The sequence below is a fragment of the Rhopalosiphum padi genome, chromosome 4 (assembly GCF_020882245.1).
Source record: "Rhopalosiphum padi isolate XX-2018 chromosome 4, ASM2088224v1, whole genome shotgun sequence".
Classification (NCBI taxonomy): Eukaryota; Metazoa; Arthropoda; class Insecta; order Hemiptera; family Aphididae; genus Rhopalosiphum; species Rhopalosiphum padi.
The window spans coordinates 11,108,571-11,126,276 of record NC_083600.1 but is presented as its reverse complement, the minus strand read 5'-3'; the positions used below and the strand labels follow the sequence as shown (position 1 = coordinate 11,126,276).

General features: G+C 28.0%; 1 protein-coding gene across 2 annotated transcripts; it reads left to right on the top strand.

The window, feature by feature from the left end:
* Window positions 1–971: 971 nt before the first annotated feature.
* Window positions 972–13,888, top strand: LOC132929082 (iron-sulfur clusters transporter ABCB7, mitochondrial). 2 transcript variants are annotated; one of them, XM_060994162.1, is made up of 12 exons: window positions 972–1,244; window positions 3,636–3,839; window positions 3,903–4,107; window positions 4,852–5,018; window positions 5,400–5,501; window positions 5,567–5,743; window positions 6,472–6,646; window positions 6,747–6,904; window positions 7,137–7,300; window positions 8,873–9,002; window positions 9,269–9,544; window positions 13,275–13,888. In XM_060994162.1, exons 1-12 carry the CDS (start codon window positions 1,170–1,172, stop codon window positions 13,491–13,493), a joined length of 2,052 nt encoding a protein of 683 aa, XP_060850145.1. In that variant the 5' UTR covers window positions 972–1,169; the 3' UTR covers window positions 13,494–13,888. The 2 variants fall into 2 exon arrangements, with proteins under 2 accessions (XP_060850145.1, XP_060850146.1); XM_060994163.1 differs by lacking the exon at window positions 972–1,244 and adding an exon at window positions 2,467–2,600.
* The last annotated feature ends 3,818 nt before the right edge of the window (window positions 13,889–17,706 follow it).

Below are 17,706 nucleotides of genomic sequence, written 5' to 3'. Positions count from 1 at the left end.
ATGATTTTCATTATAGCTAATGCGAGTGTTGTGACTACCAATAATTCAGATTGTATTGTATTTTCTACTTGTAAAATATGATATGCTAGTTGTTTTTGCTAGAATATATTCTAAAACTATGTTAGTTGCTTATAGAGACATCAAAGTTAATCATCAAAATGTAGTGGATGATATTTCAAAAGACAAGGCCAAGGAAAAACTAGATCCAAGTTATAGAAACTTAGATGTCAATTTCACATTGTATTATATTATTAACGTATTAATATCTTTAGCAATACAGTGCTCTATTTGTTTTCTCTGTATAGCCCACACAATCATATAAAATCATTTTTTTAAATTTATCTTGGTAATCTAAGAGTAAAATCACCCTTTAAAAAATTATAAATTATAATATTTAAGTTCAAAACATTTGATGCAAAAGATGATAATTGATGACAGACACACGCAAATAAAAATATTGAATCTTAACTTGTTAGGTTTATTATATAAAACACGTTAACAAATAACAGATTAATTTTAACAAATCATTACTTAATTGTTCAAGCTTGTTGAAAATTAATTCATAAAATTATAACATACAAATATTAAATGTATTAATGAATAACAATAAAACAAAATTTACATTTATTAATTTTTTTTTGAATTTTGAATAATTTGACCTAGACAAGATCTTTTATCATGACCGTGGTCCATGCTTACAGTATAAATAGTATAATAAATATTAAATAGGTATATAAATGTGTAACATGAATTAAGATAAATTGATTAATTTCAAAAATAATTAATTATCTTAATATTCATGATGTATAATGTTCATGGTCTACCAAGGTTTATACTTTTATAGATAATCTATAAACCTTGCCTTGTCTATTCCTTAGAGTAATTTTAGTAAAGATCTACTCTAATTTCTAATATCATCACAGACCAATATAGAACATAAAAGTGATATCATAGATAAAATTTAATGTGTGATAATAATTTGGCGACATTGCTGATTAAACGAATTATATTATTGTACATAGAAAAAATATAGAATACCTATTATACATATTATTTTTGATTTTGATAAAAGATCAAGTGTCAATAGTGTCATCGTTGTTAAACATGTTAATCTGAGTGTCTGTTTTATTATTTTAAATAGTTTTTCGAACCACGCAACATTCAAAGGCATGGCGATTGTTTTTGGCCTGCCGAAATTGTGTAGCCGACACGTTGCGCTCTGTTTGCTGAGAAACCATTACAAGGTGAGTCCTGAGTAAAGTCTACCGATTCTCCGTACTTACCAATGGGTCGCACGGCCCGCCGCCGCTGCAAACCCACTTCTGACCGCCCTTCCACCGGCTACCAGTTCGAAGTCGTCTCGTTGACTACATGGATGAAATCTTATGGATGGAAGCCTACCTGCCGGTTAGCGCCTGCCTGTTTTTCTGACACAGGACGAGGGCTGATGGCGGCCCAAAATATTGAAGCAGGACAACCACTTGCCATTGTACCCGGTCGTCTGGTGATCACTGTCGACTCTGTGTCTGTATCACCATTTGGCAAACATTTTACCACTGTGTACAAGACACAACAAGTGTTAGCCACATACTTGATGTTTGAACAACACAAAGGATCTGAATCATTTTGGTATAACTATATTATCTCGTTGCCCACAGTTCTGTCAAATTCAGCATACTGCCCTGCTGAACATTTGCCCAAAGATCTGTCAATCAAAGTACTAGATCATCAAAACACAATATTGACAACTTTCAATCAAATCATGTACGAAATGTCTTCTGTTGTATGTCCACACTGTTTAGACACTTGCAAAAATATATTTACATTTGAAGTTTATAAATGGGCATGGTCGATTGTAAATACTAGAGCTGTTTATATGAGTCCAGACTGTAGTTTAAAAAATAAAATAAAATTGTCAGATGTCAACAATCTAGCACTTACTCCATATATTGATATGTTTAACCACTCTCCTTTGGCTTGCGTTCGAGCCACAGTCAATCATTTAAATGGCGCATACACTATTATTACTGAAAAATTATTTAAAAAACATTCTGAAGTGTTTATTAACTACGGACCACATTCCAACACTAAATTATTTTTAGAATATGGATTCATTGTTCCATCAAATCCACAAGATTCTGTTCATTTGTCAGCTAATGAGATCATTTCAAAAACAGGCAAAGGTTTAAATAAAAATCGAATGGATAAACTTAAAACTTATGATTTATTAGATGGTCATTATTGTACATCTGAAGGCTTATCTTGGTCAACAAGAGTCTTAACATACCTATTAATTTATTCTGATCGATTTAATGATGAAGAATTAAAAAACCGAGTGTTTGCAAATTTATTTGACCAAAGTGAGATTGAAGCTGTATCTAAAATTGGAGCAATAGTTGTTAAAACCAAGCTAGAAGAGGTAAAACAATGGGAATCAAATATGTTGACTATATTAGAAAGCAATCAGGCTGAGAAGACAACTGGTTTTGTGGTTGCTACGGAGCTGGTAAAGGAGAATCGGAGATTACTTGAGAAATGTTTGCAATCATTAATTGTTAAATAATAATCTATTAATCTGTTGGAAATAAATATATGTTAAGGTAAATTTGTTGATTTTTTTTTAGTTGGTTTCTTTACTTAGTCTATTTTAGAGATAGTGAGCCTATGACATGCATAACTGTATAAAAAAATATTATTTGTAGGGATTTTCTAGGTTTAATAAGAAAAAAATTGAATTAGTTGACATGCAAAAAAAATAAAATCTAACCAAAACTTTTTATATGACAAAAGGTTCATCATTCCTAGACTATTAAATACAAAATATTAAAATGTTCTTTAAATAAAATAAAATAAATCTTATGAACATAATAATATGAGTACCTGAAACATATTTCAATATCTACCTATTAAAAGACAAAGATTACATATTAACTATCATTATTCATTACAAATTAATCACATTAAAAAATGTATTTTTCATTATTATAACTGATAAATTATTTTTGCACTGAACAGCCATGAATTCTGAATTATTATATATGAATTTCATACTTTTATTTTAGTTCTAACAGAAGTATAACCTTGATTTAAATACCTTATTCAAATTATTAACAATAATTTGTATAAAATTAAAGTAGTTACTAATCTGTATTTATGACTATAATATTTAAAGATAAATTAAGTATGCATTTGTATGTAATAATTAAATCTGGTGGTTCATTATTATTTCCTATTTTTAATTATATTTTATTTAAATATAATTAGATGTACCACCTTAATAATAATATATATTTAAGTTATTATGTTATAAGTTATAACATTTGCATAGATTAAAATATAAATGCGTTTTATAGAGATATTTTTAAACACAATTTCAGTTCTTAATAAAAGTATAATTTACAAACTATTAAAATATTTAATTAGGATCAGAAATATTTTTTCAAATCAACAATAGGTATATTTATATAAATAATATTATTAATATATAACATAATATTTGTATGTATTATCTTATAAAATATAGTCAAAATATGTACTAATTAATAGACAATCACTATAATAAAAAAAAAGTTTTTGCAAGGTCTAATACTTTTTCCAAATTTTTCAAAAGTTTTATATCATAATAATTTTTTCAGGCTATTTCTACTTATACTGTACATCATAACAATGTCCTCTGCAATCGCCATAAAAAGTTACAAATTTCAAACAGACTAGCAACACTTCCAACATGTTATCATATTGGCGGGGCTCATGTTAAAGAAAACTTGTCCGTAATAGAAGCCAACACTATTACAGGCAAAGATATGATTTTGGGTATGTTGCAGTACATTTGGCCAAAGGTTGGTTTTCATATTAATTAGTAGTTAATTAAAGTATAGTTACAAAATTTAAGAAATATATAGGATGATGTGACTATTCGAAAACGAGTTACATTGGCACTCGGATTATTGGCTGCTGCCAAAATGTTAAATGTTTCTGTCCCATTCTTGCTTAAATATGCAATTGACGATCTCAATGAAAAACTTGGTACTAGTGGGGATGCATTGTTAACTATGGATTCAGCACCCGAAACTGTGTTAACTGTTGCGGCGACACTGTTAATATCGTGTGAGTATGAGTAAGTTTCAAGTAGATTATAAGTATGACTTGATATTTTAAATACATATTATAATCGGCATAATTGTAAGGGGGAAATTTGTCTCCATCACTGGAATTTTTGAGAAAGGTATCAAACTATCAACTCTCCTCTAGATATACCAATAGTAGATATTTTTAAAACATTTTTTTAATTATAAAAAGAATACAATATACTTATTGCAGAATAAAAATATTTTTTCCTCAAATTATTGCATTAAGGCAATTAAGGCACATTTATCTTAGTTTCTCCTGTTGTAATGTTATATATTATATTGCTAATTGTATTGCATTACCTAAATTACAAAAAAAAAAAACTTATTTATTTGTATTAAGCGCTTACCTTAGAATATAATAAATTGTATTTTCTTGATATCAATTAGATTATAGCTAGTGATTTTTGTAGTATTTTAGTAAATATACTAATTTTGTTTGTTTATGTCAACTGTAGTAGTACTGCACTATTTACTGTATAAAAAATGCTAATATTATATTCAAGTTCTCTTAAATATTCAAAAATATATAAATAACATTTTGTGTCATAAATATTTTCACATCATATTTTCATTCCAATTCTATTAGTTGTGTTAACAAATAATGTTAGTATGTAGAATAAATAAATAGAAAATTAAATTTTAAATCAAATTATTGTTTCTATAATAATAATACTAAATTTAATAACTAAAAACCAATACTAATGATTTGTCATATTTTTAGATGGTGTTTGTAGAACTGCTGCTGCTGGTATGAATGAACTACGAAATGCAGTATTTGCTAGTGTGGCACAACAATCTATAAGAAAAATTGCCAGAAATGTGTTCTTACATCTTCACAGTTTAGATCTTAGTTTCCATTTATCCAGACAAACTGGTGCATTATCTAAGGTATGATTTTATACTTCTATTAGTTATTGATCAAAAAGGCTCAATAATATCAATTTTTAAAGAGTTACATTCTTTTAGAGTCAATTATGTTAAAATTTAAAAATAAAAATATCTTGTGAAGTATTTAATAGTAGTTTAAGTTTTATTATTTATTTTCACTTTAAATGTTTAGCTTTGTTTTAGAAAGTTAATTAATGAAGTCAGATGTAGTATATTTTAAAGTGTGGCATACCTATGTGAAATTCGTTACTTATTTACAAATTTTGTTACCACTGTGGCTTCTACTATGAAATCTATAAAAATATATATCGAACATCCAGTAATAGTGATTATACCAATTAGATAAAACTTGTTTTGAATAATTTATTTTTTTTTTTCTAGGTTATAGATCGTGGAAGCAGGGGAATAAATTTTGTACTTACTGCTATGGTATTTAATATTGTACCTACTGTATTTGAATTGGCACTAGTTAGCACTATTTTGGTATGTTTATATAAATAAAAAGTTAACAAATTTTTTATGGTTATTACTTATTAATATATTTTTAGGGATTAAATTGTGGTTATAAATTTGCTGCTTTATCCTTTGGTTGCGTTTCCATTTATACAGCTTATACATTATTGATAACCCAATGGAGGACAAAATTCCGAATTTTTATGAATCAAGCTGAAAATGAAGCTGGAAATAAAGCTATGGACTCATTAATAAATTATGAAACTGTTAAGGTATATGTTTAATGATAAAATTATTATTTTAACTCAAAAAGGTAAATTATTAATTACTTTTAAATAATTTTTTGTACTAAGCAGTACCAATATTGCATTTAATACTTATTTATCGTTTATATTTTGGTAGCTAATTTTTGGTTATCAATTTTAAACATTCTTAATTTAACCATTTTTTAAATATTTTATGATATTTCATCTTCTTCTTTTATAAAAGCGGAATAGTGACATTTTGCAGGGTTTCTTTGTGCCACTCCTATCTGATCATCTAAACTTTAAATACTTAAAATACATATTAAGTTAAAACTAGTTGACCTCTAATTCAAAATTTAGTATTTATATTATATCAAAATATATTAATATATATTATTTACTTATTCTAAATAAGATGTTTCTAAATTAATTTCTATCTTCATCTATGAATAGATAAGTTAAACATTAAAACTAATAATCAAGAGTTATATTATACACTTTTTTTATACTAAACTTTATTATATATCTAGATTGTTTAATAGACAAGAAATAAATAATTTAAATAAAATCATTCAAATATATTATGAATCTTTTAGTATATACATAATTGACATTTTAATATTTGAGAGATTGAATAATATTTTAATTTTAAGTAAAATTGTAATTGTATACCTATGTTTGATATTTTACCCTTTTTAATTAGTTCAGCTTTACAGAACTTAAAACATTCAAATATTTTTTTTCCTCAATTATAGTATTTCAACAACGAATTGTACGAAGCTAACAGATATGACCGTGTCTTACAAAAATTTGAACTGGCTTCACTTAAGACTAGCTCAAGTTTAGCACTTTTGAATTTTGGTCAAAATGCCATTTTCAGTGTAACAATGAGCGCAGCAATGATATTAGCTGCAAAACAAATAGTTGAAGGTAATATAAATAGATTAGATTTTTATTTATTGGTTTTATGTTATGTATAATTAAGCAATAACACATCAAAAAATCAGATATAAATATAAATAAACATTAGGTAACATGACAATTGGTGATCTGGCGATGGTGAATGGTCTCCTTTTCCAGCTGGCCATGCCACTAGGATTCCTAGGATCTGTTTACCGTGAAGTTCGACAAGCATTGCTTGACATGCAGTCCATGTTTGCAATCATGGCATGTGACCCGTCTGTTAAGGTATGCATCTATTATACAAAGCAATTCTTTAATCAATGAACTCTATCAATTGGTCAAAACTTCAAATATTTTTAACTCAAATTTTTAAAAATGTAATCACATTTTTACAATTTTCTATGTTTTTTATATCATAAGCTATTAAGCTAAAGTAGTAAATTGTTATTCTATTCTAAAAATGACTATACTCTGTTCTATTTATGTTTTGTATTTTATTTTTGCCAATCTTAATTAGAACCGATCTGATGCTGTCCCCTTGTCAATCAGTAAAGAAAACGCGTCCATCGAATTCAGAAATGTTAACTTCGGATATCAAAACGGCAAACCTATTTTGAATGACCTGTCCTTTATTGTTCCAGCTGGCAAGAAGGTCGCAATTGTTGGAGGTTCTGGTAGTGGGTAAGCATATCAGCCAAATATTATAAAAAATGTTATCTATGCGTTGGCAACATGATTGTCCTCATTGTTATTTTTTTCAGTATATTTTCCTACTGACTCTTTTTTTTTAAATTGTACTAAAATATAAAAACAAAACTTATGTTTTGGTACTTATCTGTACATGAATATACCACTTGATTTTTTTATTTGATTTATGTTGATAAAAATTGTCTTATTTATTAATATTATTTTGGAATTAAACAACTAAAAATTTAAATGCTTGATAATGGAAAAATGTCACTTAGGACAGTTAGAAGTTAGAAGCTGTGAACAAAAGGTTCACAAATATTCTGATCCAGAGATGTGACAACATCCGAGTTTCTTATAATAATAAAAATAGTATTATAACTTCGTAAACAAAAAATATATATTATAACCAGGCCTGTGATTTGTAATATACTATAAAAAAAAAACTGTAAAATAAACATTTTAAAATTTTAAATTACCTTCTTTTTTTAAAAGTAAAATTACAATTATTATTGAATAAAAAATATAGTGTATTCTTTCTACAATGCCATATAAAATTAATTTGCATAGGTAATAGTATTAGTATATATATTATATACTAAACTATTTATTATAATTTATTGAATTTGTATTATAAACTTATTTAAGATTAACGATACAGATGTTTATTTTAGATTTTGAGCAACTAAGAGGAGTGATGAATGTATTGATTTTACAATGTTGTTGTTTTTTTTTTGTTATCATTTTTTAATTTTTATGGCATTAAAAATATTTGATGTTTAATTATGATTTCTGGTGGCAAATTAGATATAATTAGTAAATAGTACACTAGGATCAAAATTATAAAATGTTCAGTACTTTTCAAAAACTACAAAAAAAAAAATGAAAATCAATATATACACAAAACAAGATTTTCAATAAAATTGATTTCTTTATTTTATCATATTCTAAAGACAAATAATTATAGAAACTTTTAATTGTTGGCAATTGTTTATATTATCATTTTCTTTATAAAATATTTTGAATTTTTTTGAATTATAATTGAAATATCAATAGAGTATTTATGGTTGGTCTGCCAAAAGTTTGAAAGTTTAATATAAGATTCCTGACAACTTGTTATTATACAAAAACATTACAAAAAATGTATTGGAAATTCACAAAAAAAAAAAAAATTGTTCAAGCATTTAAACTTCTTATTATTTTGTAATTAAAATTTCATAAATTTTTTAATATTAATACCTAAAATTTAAAAATTTAACTCAATAAATTTTTTATACTGAAACTGATAAATCTAAAAAATATACTAAACAATTAATTTGTATAGACATTTTAAGTTCAAATTCAGACGAAACTATTTATTTCAATGACAATTAACGTTAATTCTTTTGTTATGATTAAGAAATATTATTAGTGGGAACAAAGCTTTTTAGTTTATTATTATGAATTTTATTTTATAAAATAAATTTATTATTAATATTTTCAAACACTATGAAATTTATTTAATTATAAATTAAACCCTAAAAATAATAATAATAATTAAATGGTGTTGATACATGAATGTTTCAGCAAATCAACAATAATCAGATTGCTATTCAGGTTTTTTGAACCGACGTCGGGCGAAATACTCATTGGAGGCAAGAACATTAAGGATGTTGATATCGATAGTCTTCGGAAATGCATGGCTGTAGTTCCTCAGGTACCTATAATTAATTATTGCAATATAATAAATTATCTTACATGGATTAGGAGTTAGGACGATTAGGTAATGATCAGTAGTGTCAGTTTAAGTAAGCCTATTTTTGTAGATTGTAGATAATTTTTATTTTTACGCTGCGGTATTTCTTTAAAAAACAACTTACATTTATTTATATGTTTTAGGGTAGGTGTGTTAAGAAATTGTTTAAATTATCTCTAGGGTGAGAAATTATAGTAATATTATTTTGTTTTATCCCGTCTATGTAGGATTCGGTTTTGTTTCACGACACGATCATGTACAACCTTCACTACGGCGACATGAGCAAGTCCGAGTCCGAAGTCGTCGAGGCGGCAAAGCTCGCGGAACTTCACAACTCTGTATCCAAGCTTCCCAACGGGTATTTGACTCAAGTTGGTGAACGAGGCCTAATGATATCTGGCGGTGAAAAGCAACGGGTGTCTATTGCCAGGGCTATACTCAAGGGCAGTCCCATTCTGATATTCGACGAAGCGACGTCATCTTTGGACTCGATAACTGAACAGGTATATATATATCCTATAATCTTTAACAATATGACTAGATATTTATTTTACTCCGGGTCAACTATTCCATTATATCAAATCCTCGGACAAAGTGGTAAATATCTGAATTTAATATATCATTATATTATATTAACTATTAAGTACTTTTATAATATGTATTCTTAAAAGTATATTATAATATAACATTTTATGGTCTATAATTGCAATAGATTTTGCATATTTTAGAAACCAGTAAATGACCATACTTTAAGTTACTAAAGTTACGTATATTATTCAGCCACCAATAAAAATATATAATTTTACTTTTAGATGACATAAACTTAAAAATAAAATAAACATTCCCTGTTGTGTTGTTTTATGACCGTATTATACGAGCGCATAATGTTATACATATAAATAGTAGTATTTTTGTCTACAGGCAGTTATATAGAGCAAACCCTAAGTACATAATTTTATTTAAATATGTAAATATGTTCAACGTTTCTACATTCGTACGATGACTGTCAACCAGATGAAATTACGATCCAAGTCGGTTATAAGACGTGTCGGTAAAATATATTAGTAATGTTATAATTATAAATATTATATAAAAATAAAAGATAAAACACTCGCGTTACGGAATGCAGTGAATTTACATTAACGCAATTTACAATATACCCGTATAGAATTACAGTATGTATAGCCGAATAAATAATATAAAGTATAATGAAGATATTATCATGTGCATGGCGGCAAACACGTCGTTTATTTAATAATAATTTCACTTTCACGACCTGTATCAATCTTAAAATCAAATAGAAACCTATAGAAAATCGTCATCTCATCATCACCTCTTTATATCGGGAATCAGGATGGTACTAATACATGAATATTGAGATTGGCGCCAATAAATCTGTTCTTCATAGTATCGTATTCGTATAACTAGTGGTGACTAGGTTTTTCAGTAGCTATAGTAAATTTTTCTGGACCCCTTTTCAATAAGTAAATATACAATAAAATAATATTAATTTAAAAGTTATAATATTTTACGCCCATACATACATAAAATAATAAAATAGTATTTTATGCATTGTTTTTTTTTTTTTACCTTGATAACTAAATTTTGGCTTCGACAATTAGAGGCCATTAGCCAGAAATGCCTAACCAAGTTAGATAGAGAGTAATAGTCTTACTGTTGCTCAGGCTTTCTAAAACTGCTCTGCTAAACTATGAAAATAATGACTTAAAAAAAATCTATTTAGGCATTGTAAAATATACTCATAAAATGATTATAAATGTGAGTTGTCACAAATTAACAATAATGAAAATATAAATTAAATCAACCCGTCACGATTCTTTACAACTTTTCATAAACAAGATTATAAGGATGATTTCACTGAGAGGGGGCGAGGTAATAATAGTTTTATATGAGCCAAGCCCCCTCCATGATATAATTTAATTATATTAATTGCATCATGTCCCCTCCAGTCCACCTCTAGGCTCTAGTTGACCCCGTAACCCTGCAGCTTTCCAACCGGACCGGACACCTATAGATTGTCTCTAGCCGTTAGCCTTACATAGGTATACATTTTCTTAAATTGTTAAAGTTATTATCATCATGTTTGTCTTGTATAACCTACAAAATACAATCGTTAAGACTAAAATAGATATACATATATAATGCAAATGATTTTTTCTATAATAAAATTGTAATTGTTTCATTACACAAAAAATAATGAAACTTGCATAGGTAAATCAATGTTCAACGCAAATTTCGTTACAGTTCAAAAGCGGTTTAACTGCTCAAGATTTGGCTGTGGTTAACAACTCAAATGATAGTTGATAGGTGTTAAGTGTAAGTGTGTAACCAATATAGGTTCCCATTAAACAGGTATTATAGGTAGACTTAAAAACCGAACCCCGCTTTTGCGATTCGGTGACGGCACGTGATTTAACACAGCCACCCTAAATTTTTTTATTTTTTTTCTATTTTTTACGTGATTTTTTTAAAATTAAAAATTATTTTGAATCATCATTGTAATTGTTACAATAAATACATATTTAAATGTACTTAGAGCAAAGCCTCCCACGACTATATGTTTACCCAATAAATTATATATCCCCACAGGCCACAGAATAGAATCATAACCACTACTACTGTGAGGTTTAGTTTCATTTAAATTAATTTTCACCGGTCATCACTATAACTACACTTAACACACAAATGCAGCATTAAACTTTGACCTTTTTTGCGTACAAAACAGCTTTGGGCGGCTATCAACGATAGGAGTTATGGCGATTGGCCGTAGGTAGATCGTCCAGCCGGGTATCGATTTACACCACGTGACGACTGCAGGTGGCTATTGACACGCAATTACCATTTTTATTTGTTTACATAAAAAAAAGCACCAGAAAAGCGAAAGGACAAAGTATTACTGGGTGATGACTGATTGGTAGACACTCAAACATGGCAATCGGCTTTATCCTATTGTTTTTTTACAAACAAAAAAAACAAACCCAAAAAGGCTTGCAAACGCCGGGATTGGGTTATACCAGCTCCTATTAATAATAATAATTTTATTTATAACGTATTGGTTAAAGTAAATCAAATATTTGGATTTAATTAAAAAATTTGGTGGTATATATACATTTCTTAGATTTAGCCCTAAACTCGTCATAAATTATATGACTTCATTTGAATTTTTCTCTGTCAGAGATTCATTCCTCTAAAATGTATATTTAATTTTAAAATTGGTGATACATGGACATATAGTTGACATATACTAGAGAGTAATTTTAAGCCTTCAAAAGTCCATAGATTTGTATGAGTCAATTTTATATGTCTAATTTTGACCCGATTCCATTCTTTTAACGTTTGAGATTATGCTTGGATTACAAGAGTCTAAATTGTTGTTTTAACTAATTGTTTTATTTGATTTAATTGATGTTTATTGTGTTGTATACGGGGAATATTGTTTCTTATGCATATTATGTGAACAATATATATATTACATAGCTACGAATGTGTTGACTCGGGGAAGTGTCGGGAAGGCGCATGTGAGAACCATCCGGTTCGGGTGACGATACAGCTATAGAACTTGTTTAGTTTGTTTATCTGCAATATTATTGTTAGTTTGCCAATGTATCTAGGTATCTAAATTAGAAATATATTTTTTGCTATTTTTTTTTATCGTTTCTTCCAGTTTATTTTGAATTTGTATTAATTATATCACAAGGAATTTTGTTTTAACTTATAAGTGAGCACAGCGAGTCCTTTAAAATAATAGATTTATGGATGTATTTTTTGTTTATACATTTAATAGCCAGATAGCCAGTAAAATATAGCAGTTGCATCAACTGAATTGTCTGAATATATTGAGTATGTTTATTGTTTATATAAGTTTGTAACTAATCAATTTAATATTATAATATATTATCTATTATAGGTATTATAATGGAAACCTATTGCCTTAGTATTTAGTATAATTAATAATTATATTTTATAAGGATCACGTCGATAATAATGTTCAAAAAAATTACTATTTAGTGTTTCATTATAGATTAGTAAAAAATAAACTTATAAAGTTATAAAATTTCTTTAAAAAAATAATAATATCAATAAAAACCAAATAAAATTGGAAATACTTTATCAAATTTTAAAACCAGTTATACTTTTTATTATTACAATATTAGTAATATTACCTATTGAGCCGGGGTTTAGATTTTCATTTTTTCATTTTCTTATTTATAGAACATACTGAAGGCATTGCGACGAGCTACTAAGGATAAGACGAGTGTGTGCATTGCCCATCGGTTGTCGACCATTAAAGATGCTGACGACATATTGATATTGCGTAACGGGAAAGTCGTTGAACGCGGCAGTCACCAATTCTTGATGGAAAAAGGCGCATCCGAGTATTCCGAGATGTGGAACATTCAACAAGACACTACTACAGAAAAGGACCCGTAAACTCACGACGATCTACATTATAATATATTATTATTATTATTATTAGTTTCGTTTTTATTCACATGGTATTTACATCGAAAGTTACGTTTCCGCGTTTGTTGTACACCGATTTATGCGATTTATGTACAAATTATTATAATTACTATGTCCACGTTTAAGAGATGTTATTATAATATTAGGCTATACCTAGCTAAATATTATGTGTAGGCTCCTGCAAAATGTTACAAATGACGACATTTTTCGAAATTAATGAAAAAATATGTATTTAGGCGTCTGCTGTTACCTGTTATACAGTTAGGTAATTTATATACGTGAATAACATTATATGTAATCGTACCCGCTGTACTGTTGTACATTATTTGTTTTCTTAATAAATTTAATTGTTTTTTTCGGAACACCTTTGGTTTTATTTCAAAAAAGTCCTAGTAAATATTGTAGGCGGCCGGTGGCCGCTGACTGTTTTATTTTTAATTTTTAATGAATATAAGTTTATATTATACCTATAAATAGCTATACTAGCTCGAATAGTTCAATATTTCATGGGTAAGAACAATATATAATAACCTTAATAAAATAGATTAATGGGAAAATATCAAAAAACGATTTTGAACGAAAACTGTCTATTAGCCAACATTACTAAGTATTAAAGCTCTTAAAATATACTAAATATACATGCATTTTTTCTGATTAAAAATATAGAAAAGTACAATCAAGCCCACATAGTTTAAATTCTTAGGAAAGTTATGTATACATGATATAAATATGGTTGTGTTTTTTAGCCAGCAGAGACCAGTAATTTATTATCGTTCAGACTAAGCTATTGTCTATATACTTTGTGAACTTTTTTTTAGTTGTATGCTTCAACGCTTCTACAGTTGTGCATAAGCATAATATGGTTAATAAATTTAAGGTGTAATAAGTAAAAATAATCTATTAAGTATAAACGTATAATATACCCTAAATTTTATAAGTGTTGTACTTGTAAATTAGGTATGTACTTTAGTCTTTATATATACTAAATAATTAATAAACCGATATAACGTTTGATTTAAAAAAAGGAATTTATAATTTAAAAAATCGGCTAAATGAAATTTGTCTCGTCTATATTTTCTAACTAGTCTTTTCACTAGTCAGGAAAAAAATGCAGATTAAAGAAAAAGTATAAAAACTTTATTTATTAATCGAACCCCATTCCGAGTACGCCATCGAAAATAGACTTTACTATCAGTGTATACGGCTATTTAAGCTATTATAAAACCAATTTGGACTAATAGCATTGTACTGTGACCTGTGGCAATGTACTTAAGTTACGCGCTGTCAAAACATGTTTTTTCGACTTTTTAGTCCATCACTGCAGCCTAGTGGTTCGAAAGAAACAACGCATTTCGCCGTGATATTAATATATTATTATAATGATATATAGGTACCTAGAACCTAGTATCTACAATAGTAGATGAAAGTTCAAAAGTTTATTCACGAACACGGAAGAAAGCTAGATTACAATGTCAATCCATTGGCTTTCGAATTATTAGTCAACTCATACTACTCCAAGGACATCAGATACTCAAACGTACGCAGTGGCGCTGAACCCTATGTCCAAATGTTGTGACCGCAACACATGCTTTGTGGCATATTTTTAATGTTGTACTTTAAGATAATACCTAGGTCCAAATAAAGTATTTTTTTAATTCAAGCTATCATAAATACATGAATACATTACACTTATATAAATGGCTTAACTCTCCAAAATCTAAAGCAATAATATCATGCAATCCAAGGTCAACAGTTTTAGCTTGTCCGTCTAGCTATAATTTGTAAATATATGAAGATGTTGTATATATGTAGGTCTATAAAACAAATTTAGGTGGTAAGTGTCTATAATGTGTCTATATAAAAATGTATAATTTCGCAACATGATTTGAAATTTTGAAATGAATATCGATAACAATTAACAAATTTTTATACTGTATAGTATCAGCTAGCCACCTACCTATATAGGTATAGTATCTATTACCTTCCACCCCAGCCCACCAGATTCATTAACTTCCATTTTATAAATAATTATAAGCACATTTTCGAGTCTCTGGTGACATGGTAGTTCGAAACCTAGTTTTTACAAATTTCAAGCCCGAGATGTCTACAAACCCATTTAAGTCTTAAAATTTAAATTACTTACAACACATTTGTTACAGTTGCAGAATCATAAGATCGACGCTATTTGGGTATGTGAGTGTGATAAATCGCAAATAGTTTAGTGATCGACTACCATCACTCATGCTTTAACTATATAATAATCCGACTTCCCTAATTGATGTATCATACTATCATGTAATTCATAAATTTGCAGTAATGCATTTATATTTAATTATTATAAATTATAATAGGTATACAATTAATATATTTATCATAGACAGTGGCGGATCTAGGATTTTTTTATGGTGGGTGCTATTTTGTTAATAATAATAGTCATAAAGTACTTATTATATACAATTTGGGGAAAAAAATTAATAATTTGGTACTTAAACATATTTAAGCAATATAAAAATTGCAAACAATTTAACATACCTATATTATTTTTTTTAAATTGGCGATTTATTAGTAATTTTTAATAAAAATACGCGGAACGGAGGGTGCTTCAGCTCTCAAGCACCTCCCCTAAATCCGCCACTGATCATAGACGGCTAGATACATGTGTCATCTTACCTACATTCATTCTGCATGTATTGATATATATTATCACAGAGTCCGACCAATGACCAAATAGGTATAACTATATTTATTAGTTAATACAAAATGTATAATAACATAATCTTCTTCGGACCGCGGCTGCTACATATATTCATACGCCGAAGTAGTCTTGATGTTTCATCGCGCGCTTGCTTCGTGTAATGCTATCAAGCTATCGGCAAAGAAAAATATTTTATATTTCAATATACGCTAAATGACTATAAAGTGTCTTGTCTGATATAATTAGCATCTAAATTCTCTCATATTTTCCCGTTTGCAGTGGCGTGTTTATGGAGGGGGGGGGGCAATCGCCCCAGACGCCAAATAGTAAGTATCTTAAAGTGGCGCCACGCTTTTTTTTAGGGGGAAAAAGAGCGCCAAAATCGAAAATACGTCTCTGCCCGTTTGGTATTAATCTGTCTCTGCAGTTAGAGATCGTACCAGGAATAGATGATAGATATGTTTTTTTAATTGTTACATACCACGTAACAATTCCTTTCTTGACATTTCCCCGAATGGCTGTTGGAAACTTGGAACAAAACTAATAGGTAAGTTAGAAGTGTTAACGTGATCTACTATCAATGAATATACTGGTCGTCCGACTCTGCTGCAGAATGTAGATCGTCCGCTAGTTCTCTATTTGTATATTTTATGCGAATATAAATATTAAATATAGTACGTAAATAATACCTGGATACTATTGACTGTCGAGTATTTTAGTAAAATTATCAAATTTTTTTTCAAATCAAGAAGGTATACGTATACCTTACATATATCATATATGTAAGTAAATTAATTAATTAATAGAAGTTAGTATTGAGTTTTTTCTGAGCGGAGCAATAACTATATATTGGTTTACACCAGCTAGGGCTCAGGCCGCTCAGTAGTTGTAACACTAAAAATTGGTAAGTATCCAAAATAAAATAAATTGTCATTTTTTTTAACAATACAAATATATTTTTTTTTTATAAATTAACTTAAGTATTTGACCAGCTTTGGAGCTTAAATAGGTATGATAAATCCGATAATTGAAGTACAATGCGTCTATCAAACATTTTAAAAATACATAAATTATTGGAAATTAATAAAATAATTAAAATAATTATATAAATTGTCCGATGTCATTGATGATAATCGATAACGTACCTACTTATTTATTTTATTTTCACACATTTTTATACTTGAATGGAGTCTATTATACATAACATCAGAAAAGTGTGAAACAAATTTGTATTTTACTTTCAATAGTCTATGAATTAAAAAAAAATATTGGTTTGCTAGAACCTCTGAGCCTGATTTTTACAATGTATTTTTTTTTAATTTTGTAACTGCGTATATTTCTATTTCGATTTTCAACTTAGATACTTAGATGCTTATTAATGGTAACAAACTGGACATATTTAACGCTTTAAAGAGGTCAAAAATGAAAATGTTCAATACTTTTCATAGAAATAGGAAAAACATAAAAATAGGGAAATGGAATATT